This window comes from Gekko japonicus, unplaced genomic scaffold (genome assembly GCF_001447785.1).
Source record: "Gekko japonicus isolate JY-2015 unplaced genomic scaffold, Gekko_japonicus_V1.1 scaffold1542, whole genome shotgun sequence".
Taxonomy (NCBI): domain Eukaryota; kingdom Metazoa; phylum Chordata; class Lepidosauria; order Squamata; family Gekkonidae; genus Gekko; species Gekko japonicus.
The window spans coordinates 283,747-292,601 of NW_015172601.1; the positions used below are offsets into that span (position 1 = coordinate 283,747).

The 8,855-nt window shown below is 47.9% G+C and overlaps 1 protein-coding gene across 1 annotated transcript in view; it reads right to left on the reverse strand.

Moving 5' to 3' along the window:
• Positions 1-398: 398 nt before the first annotated feature.
• Positions 399-8,855, reverse strand: part of SORL1 (sortilin-related receptor, L(DLR class) A repeats containing) — a 145,385-nt gene continuing 136,928 nt past the window's right edge. Inside the window, exons 42-45 of the mRNA XM_015421578.1 lie at positions 7,800-7,906; positions 7,179-7,371; positions 4,924-5,136; positions 399-1,030 (exon numbers count right to left, since the gene is read on the reverse strand). Of these exons, the coding sequence (XP_015277064.1) occupies positions 963-1,030; positions 4,924-5,136; positions 7,179-7,371; positions 7,800-7,906 (581 nt within the window). The 3' untranslated portion in view covers positions 399-962. The remainder of the gene's footprint in view (positions 1,031-4,923; positions 5,137-7,178; positions 7,372-7,799; positions 7,907-8,855) is intronic.

Here is an 8,855-nt window from a genome sequence, read left to right on the forward strand (position 1 = left end):
ACTATTCTCTCTGTCCATATATATATATATATATATATTTGTAATTTCCTGGATATTTTTTAAAATAAAAATTTCTCTTTGAAAAAATAAAAAAAAGAAGTGCCAGTTTAGACTCCGATCTTGAGAGAACAGGTCCTTTTAGTTACTAATATCAAGGGCCTTGCATACCACCGCACACAAGAGCCCTGGAATTCAGAGGGTCATAGCAGCAGTATTGGGGAGGGAGGCGCTGGGGAAATCCTTGGCCTAGCATTTCCCCTCCTCCCCACCTTTTGAACCCCTCCTCCACTCTTCTGGGCTGGAGATCCTGGAGTTTTTTTGTCATCTTCTGGGCGTGGAACAGGGGTCACTGGGGGTGGTGGTGGGGAGGTATTTGTGAATTTCCTGCATTGTGCAAGGGGTTGGACTAGATGACCCCAGAGGTCCCTTCCAACTCTATGATTTTATGATTATATACCTTCATATAATGAAGGCTACAAAAGGACCGTTTGGCTTCCTCTCACCTAGCCTCCATCCACGGATAGAATGAGATGGTGCGTGGGGCTGCCACAGAAAACGGCAACTTGCATCAGGTTTCATCTTCCCTACCCCGCGAAGCAAGTTCTCTGAAGATTGGAGCCACAGTCCACAGAAGACATCTCACAGACTTAAAAGCATGCCCAGCAAGCACAGCCTTGTAAGACTAAATTAAAAAGTTCCCACAAAAAAGAAAATTAACAGAGATTGTTAACTAAATCAACCTGGTTTGAAAGTTCACAGCTGTGTGCTACAAAGTGTAATAATTGTTTCTTTTTCTTCTCTTTTTTTTTATCGGCCCATACAAAAATAACATATTGCAACTCAAAAGTGCATTTTTTGTTTTCGGTTTTTTTTCTTCCTTGTTTTTTTTAAAATAAACAGTTGACTATTTTTATCAAATAAAATATTTACACCATTTTGGTTTCCGGAGTCAGGAGCACTCTTCATGCTATCACCATGGGGACGTCATCTGAAAAACCCGTAATCATGGGCGCTTCGTCGTCCTCATCCCCTGGGAAATAAACATACAAATGCTAAAGAGACAAGGTTTTTGCAGTGGTGGTACCTTGTTTGGGGAACACATCCACAGGGAGAAATCTGCTTGGTGACTTAGAGTTTTGCTGCATTTTACAAGCCAGGTGTTTCAGGTCCACTGGACTTTTAGTTAATCCTGTTTTAAATCCCTTGTTATGGCCCACATTGAAAAATGATCGCAGGCTCCGGTCACACGGGCAGGAAACTGTGGGGGGGAAGCGTGGCTGTTTGCCCCGGGGCAAACTAACACGCGGTTAAGCGATCAGACCTCCTGTGGAGGTCCTGTGGAGGTACCGTGAAGGTTCCGTGGGTAGGGAGAGGTGCCGATCACAGGACATGCCTGCGTACAACGAAGAAGCGCGCGGTGCGGCAAACTGGTTTTCTTTTTTTGTGTACACGACAAATGTGCATGCTCCGTTGGGTGCGTGTGTGCATCCACGGAGACTTGGGGGGGGGGGAACCCTTTTTCGCAAGGGGACATGGGCGGGCGCCGGATGCCACCAGAAACGCGATCAGACGCCCGCCCTTGCCCTGCGGTTTCCGGAAACTAGTACCTTGGAGGTACTAGTTTTTTGCTGCGTGTTTTCGGCGGGAAGCCTCGGTTGTGCCACGGAAGCGCTACGCTTCCCAGATGTGCCGGTGAGATCGCGCCCGGAAAATCCGCCTGTCTTCCGTCTCTCTTGCGTGGCTAATGTTCCGTGTGACCGCAGCCGCAGTCCATCTTACTGCTCTTTGTTTTGATGCTATTCTGATCATTTTCGCTATTTCTAATCCATTTTATATTTTTACATGGTTGCTTTGATGTCATTATGATCTGAGCAGTAGAAAAGAGCAGGAGTCCAATAGCACCTTAAAGACATGAGTCACTGCTCACTTCTTCAGGTGAAGAATCATAGAATCATAGAGCTGGAAGGGACCTCCAGGGTCATCTAGTCCAACCCCCTGCACAATGCAGGAAATTCACAAATTACCTCCCCCTCCACATTTTCAGGGGCCGCTTTTCCATGCTCAGAAGATGACAAAAAAAACCTCCAGGATCTCCAGCCAAACTGGCCTGGAGAAAAATTGTTTCCTGACCCCAAAGTGGTGATCAGCATTTCCCTGGGCGTGTAAGAAAGTGAGCAGCGATTCACAAAAGCTCCTCCCCTGCCACAGATTTTGTTAGTCTTTAAGGTGCTCCTGGACTCTTGTTCTTTTCTACTGCTACAGACAGACGAGCATGACCGCCTGTCTTGATTATAATCTTCCGCTGCTGTTTGACGTTTTGTTTGCTTTTTGTCACCTGCAATTTTATGGTTGGGCTATTTTAGTGATCTTTGCCTCTTTTATCGATCGTGGTCTGGCAGTGAACAGCTTCAAGCATGAGACATAACAAAGTGGCTAATAAACACTATAAATAAATAATGAGGATGCGGGACAGCGATAGATGCCTTACACTCCCGTACATGCACCAAGCTCTTGTGTGCATAGGCGGCTGCATTCATTTTCAATGTGCACAAAGGAATCTTGGACACATTTTCTCCACTGGTAGTGCCATCATGGGAAACAAGAAAGTAAGGATATACAGCCTATATGCAGCAAGTGGTGCATGCCAATGGGACCTTCACTTGATCCCAGCCAAGTCCCTGATGCAGCCAGAAAACTACGCAGCTTTAAATTGGGATCAGTGGGAAAACAGGATTTGCTAACAGCATTATCTCATATGCTAAAGGAAAACGTAACTTTATATGGTATTGCCTGTGCAGCCGGAGTCTCTACTTTCACAAGAAGAAGAAGAAGAGATAGGATGTATACCCCGCCCTTCACTACCCAAAGGTGTCTCAGAGCGGCTTACAAACTCCTTTCCCTTCCCCTCCCCACAACAGGCACCCTGTGTGGTAGGTGGGGCTGAGAGAGCTCTGACAGAAACTGCTCTTTTTCAAGAACAGCTCTTATCAGAACTACGGCTTGCCCAAGGTCATCCAGCCAGGTGCAAGTGGAGGAGTGGGGAATCAAACCCGGTTTTCCCAGATTAGAGTCCGCGCACTTAACCACTACACCAAACTGGTATTATGACGGCACTGGTCATTTGATTTTCACTTTCTAATAAACTGTAGCTTGGAATTTGCCTTGTGCATCATCACGGCATACGAAGCCGATGTTTTCATTAGGCATGACATCTGCACCGGCTGTATGAAATTTTAGATTGTTTACGTTGGTATGTGCCCTAATCTGGGTAGCCCAGGATAGCTCGGTCTCGTCAGATCTTGGAAGCTAAGCAGGGTCGACTCTTGCTAGAATTGGGATGGGAGACCCTCCAAGGAAGGCCAAGGTCCTGATGCAGAAGCAGGCCATGGCAAACCACTTCTGTTCACCGCTCGCCTTGAAAACCATACAGGATTGCCCTAAGTCAATTGGGAACTGATGGCAAACAAAGAAAAAGAAACTATTTCTGTGTGGATGTTCCCCCGGGTGAGGTATGGGGGGGCGGGGCACATGACGAAGCCCCGCCCCCTGCTTCCGGCCACCCCGCTTCCGGCCCTCATTCAGCCAGGAGGAGGCAGGAGAAGAGGGAGGGTAAGTTGCTTCCTCCCTGCCTCTCCCCACCCCTGCCTGCCTGGGGCCAGGGAGGGCCTTCGCGGGGCTTCTTTGCACTCCCACAGGCCTTGCAGGTCCATCGCCGGGCCCCTCATGGGGCTCGGCAGTGGAGCTGCAAGGCCGGCGGCAACGGCCGGGACCGTTGGGGGCGGGGTGTGTGGCCTTATGACACACTTCCGGTGATGTCAGGGGGTGTGGCATATGCTAATGAGTTATGCTAATGAGTTCCCCTAGCTCTTTTTCTACGAAACGACCCCTGGTCCTGGGTACAGGTATAAGACGAGATCTATATTTTTTAACATAAGTGGGTATCTTCAAGATTTCCCAGGTGCAAAAGATGGCAGAGAGAGGAAGCACAATAACTTTCCAGGGAATCCACGACCACCCATGTTTCGTAAATGTTCAGAGTGGGCCATGAGAAGAGGGAGTGGAGCACATTACTTGCGCTCCCTTCCTCAGTGCAAATCTGCAAGGGTGCTGAAAACCGAAAGATCTGATTGCTGAAAACAGAACACCACAACCTGGCAAATCGTGACTTCTGCAGCATACTGCCATCCCACCATAGGGTGTTCTGGAAATTTAAAACTGATAAAATAGCTATAAATTTAAGACTGACGCTAAATCTCAACAGTTACAGCTTAGAGCTACCGATAACAAAGCAGCTCGGGCTCTACTGATAGCAGGAGCTCCTTTGCATATTAGGCCACACACCCCTTGTGTAGCCAATCCTCCAAGAGCTTACAGAGCTCTTCTTACTGGGGCTACTGTAAGGTCTTGGAGGATTGGCTACACTAGGGGTGTGTGGCCTAATATGCAAAGGAGCTCCTGCTACAAAAAGAGCCCTGGCTCGGGTAAAGCTAAACAGCTAGATAGAGAAAACAATTAAAATAGAACTGAAAATGGTAACACGTTTGCACCACGGAAGCACAAACCCAGGACAATTTATAACAAAATAACAACAAACCAAACATGTAAACGTAACACAAACCACAAAAAAGAAGAGAGAAAACTCCCTCCCGTAGGCCAACAGCTGGATAACAAATTAATTAAGCTCAGTGTTTTGCAAAGGGGAGGGAGAAATCATTCCAGCCGACCAAAGTCAGCCGCTTCGAAAGGAAAAGAACTACTCTCATAGGCTGCAACAAAACTATAACACACTACAGAACGAGAAAAGAAAAATCCAAATATGAAGCTAGGCTACAGTTAAAACAAACAAATTCACTCGGGGTGGAGCGCAGCTTGAAAATTTAAAACGGAAACTGTCTTGAGTCTTAAGAACATGGCACCACTCACCTAAATCGTCGCCTGATGAGAATATGGCTGACCCCAGACGGGAGTTATAGTGGCTGTTGGCGAAGGCCGTGAAGCTGTTCTGCAACCGCCTGTGCCTCATGTACAGAATGACAAACCCTGCGCCCACGGTCACTAGCAGGATGAATAATATGGGAACCACTATGGCAGCAACGTCTGTGGACTTGCCCATTTCAGAAGCTGCAGGATCTTCATCTACGGGAGCAGAAGGGGGAACAAAGAAAAAGGGAGAAACACAACTGGCAGTTAGCTGTTGTAGATTAGCTGTTGTAGATTTTCCGGGTTGTATGGCCGTGGTCTTGGCATTGAAGGACCTGACGTTTCACCAGTAGCTGTGACTGGATCCTCAGTGGTATAACACAGAAAGATGGAGTACTCTCTGTGTCAAGGTGAGACGAAAATGGTAGGCGGATAATTTATACCTATTCAGGAAGGTGGGGTAGGGTAATTTATATCAACTGGTAGTGATCGAGAAGGTTTCCTGACATATACTTGGGTGTTCAAGGAATCAAATAGGATTGAGATCATAGGGTTGGATCCAGACTAGATTTCCCACTAACCAAGGGATGAGGGTGAGTCCCACCAATTCTCTCCTCCAGCAGTGGACTCCTGATTTGACTCTCATAATATTCTTGAGGGTCCTGTCCCCCAAAAGCAGCATTTTGGGGAGATCAGTGGACTGTGATGGGGGGGGGCAGTTCTTCTCCACAAACAGTGCCCAGTGTGAGTGGAAAAACTGATCTGGATTCAACTTGAATATTGCAATTCTTAAAACACTGATACACACTCAATGGCTTAGGAGCCACATGTGGCTCTTTGACATACCCCCTGTGTTTTTTTTTAATACTGTTCCACAACGTGGCACCTGCCCCGTGTTCCAGGAAAGTGGGCAAGTGGGGCTTTTGGTTGGCAGGTGGTTCTCACCTTGAAACAGCTGCCGCCAGAGGAACAGGTGAGATGCAAGCCTCCCTGAGGTACGGGCCTCCTGTCAACATGCCTCTATTGTGGTTGATGGCAATTACCAACGTGGCTCCTCCCAAGCTGCACAGCGACTACCACGGTCTTATTTTTATTATCCACTCCTTTGCATGGACTGCGCCTTCACAGAACACTTTTCTCTGGCTTCTTCCTATACCGAGTTAGCAACTCTGGCAAGCCCAGAAGCAACCAATGAGGTGGGCCTTCCACCTTGATTGTCAGTTGGCCAGAAGGGAAGGAGACGAGTCAACAGGAAGGCTCAAATGTGCCTGGACCAGTGTTCCCTCTAAGCTGAGTTAGTGTGAGCTAGCTCACAGTTTCTTAGCCTCTGGCTCACCCATTTTTGTCTTAGCTCAGGGAGGATGGCCGCAGAGCAAACTAATTTATGCAGCAGCCAAATCGCTCACTCACAACTTTAATGCCAGTGGCTCAAAAAGTAGAATTTTTGCTCACAAGACTCCACAGCTTAGAGGGAACATTGGCCTGGACTGCTCAAACATTTCCAGGGACTGCCCAAATATTTTCAGGCAAAAAAGCTATGGGGAAGCAGAGGGAACCTACAAGAAGACCCTCAACTGGAAGGAGAACATGTCTTCCTTACCCATTCCTAGATCTGAGCCCAGTAGCAGCTTAGAGACCAGGGGGTCATTTCCTGCAGGAGCGCACAGGAGCGGAGCTCCAGCAGTAAGGAGCTCAGGGGGCGGGCACATGCAACAAGCCCTGCCCCCTGCTCCCAGCAGCCCTCAGTTGGGCTTTGAGGAGCAAGAAGCAGCCAGGTAAGTTGCAGAGCCCCCCCCCCAGCCCGCGTTCAGGTACAAGCTCTCCCTCCTCTGTGAAGACAGATCTGCCCATTCCCCCCCCCAATAGCTAGCAATCCAAAACAGTCCAGTGGCACCTTTAAGACCAAGTTTTATTCAGGCACAAGCCCTCCCTCCTCTGCGAGGACAGATCTGCACATCCCCCCCGCCAATAGCTAGCAATCCAAAACAGTCCAGTGGAGCCTGAGCGGTGGGTGTTGCCTTCTGACACACTTCCGGTGATGTCAGGGGGTGTGGCATATGCAAATAAGTTATGCCAATGAGCTATGCTAATGAGCTCCTGCACCTCTTTTTCTACGAAATGACCCCTGTTAGAGACTAACAAGATTTTCAGGGTACTCTCAAAAGCTCACCCCCCCCCCCAAAAAAATACTTGTCAGTTTCTAAGGTGCTACTGGACTCAAAACTAGCTGTTCTACAGGCCTACCCTCTGAAACTTACCCACTCCTAGTTCATCGTAAAGCAGCGTGGCAGGGTCCCCACACATCTGTCCACTGTAGAGGCATCTGGCTTGGACAGTGAAGGAGTAATTGTGGCCTAATTTCAGGTTGGAAACTTTGAAGACTGTCTCCGTCGTGTTCCCTAGATAGGCAGTGACATTCATCATTCGGTCAAACATGTGTACTTCATACCCCTGGAATCAGAAAGAGCGCAAGTCATTTCAGCCGCTTGGGTTTTTTTAGAAGAGAAGAAGAGGAGATTGAATTTATACCCAGTTCAGCGTCTTAACCACTTGAGACACCGCAGCTCCATGAAGTATGGACGGCTTCAAAAGGGAATTAGATAAACATATGGAGCAGGGGTCCATCAGCGGCTATTAGCCACAAGGTATAGATAGGGACTCTGGGGTAAGTGATGCTCTGTCTTCTTGGTGCTTGGGGGGGGGTCAACAGTGGAAGGGCTGCTAGTGTCCTAGCCCCACTGCTGGATCTCCTGATGGCGCCTGGTATTTTTGGCCACTGTGTGACAGAGTGTTGGACTGGATGGGCCATTGGCCTGATCCAACATGGGTGTCTCTTATGTTCTTATGTTAACTGGCATCCAAGCAAGATGCTAACTCACCCGACTTTCGCTGAAATGACTTTCTTTTAAGGCTAAGCTCTTCCAAAACAGCAAGATGTGATCGTTTTCTGGTATAATCTTTAAGGCTTCCGGAGCAGCCAAGGAAACTGCAAAAAAAAAGAGTGAGGGGGGAAGCAGCGGAAATGTTTCGGCAAAGCTGTCCCTTCCTGTCTATCTGGTGTATTCTTGTCCCAGCCTCCTTCCATGGAGTTCAGAGTGGTAGGCGTGGTTCTCCACCCTCCTTCCCAATGTCACCTCCCACTGTGAGGCTGAGAGGTGAGTGACTAACTCCAGGTCACCCATTGAGCTGCATGGGCTGAGCGGACATGTGAACCCGGATCTCCCAGATCCTAGCCAAGCGACACCACACAGACGATCTCACTATGTTTTCAGTGCATGCTATGAAAAGGAATGTACAAGTGTGGTAAGATACACAAGGTAGTCAATGCTCCCTTCTAAGATGTGGAGCCTTGTGAGCAAAAATTCTACTTTGCGAGCTCCTGGCATTGAAGTTGTGAGCAAGCAATTTGGCTGCTGCACAAATTAGTTTGCTCTGGAGCCGTCCTTGCCAAGCGAAGACAAAAATCTGTGAGTGGGAGACTAAAACACTGTGAGCCACACTAACTCAACTTAGAGGGAACACTGGCCTTGTCTTACTGTATTAGCTGGTAACTTTTAGATTTATTATTTTCCCTCATAGTCTTGTCTTTTAAACTTTTTTTTTTGCACCTTCATAAAATAATTACATTTTACTTGCTGTGGTTTTTGCCTTCATTGACCTTAAATCTAATTTCAGTGCTTTGATCCCGTGACCACCTACCAGGTGACTGTTTGGAAACCCATTCTGTGGGTCCACCCTGCAGGGTTGACTTTCTTGTTAAATTCTCTGAAAGGCTGGGAGACTTGCCCATTTGCTCCCGAGCTGTTGCAGAAGACTTTAATGGTCTGGTGGTAGCCTACCTTCTTAGTGTAAGGCAGGGGTCATTTCGTAGAAAAAGAGGAGCAGGAGCTCATTAGCATAACTTATTTGCATATGCCACACCCCCTGACATCACC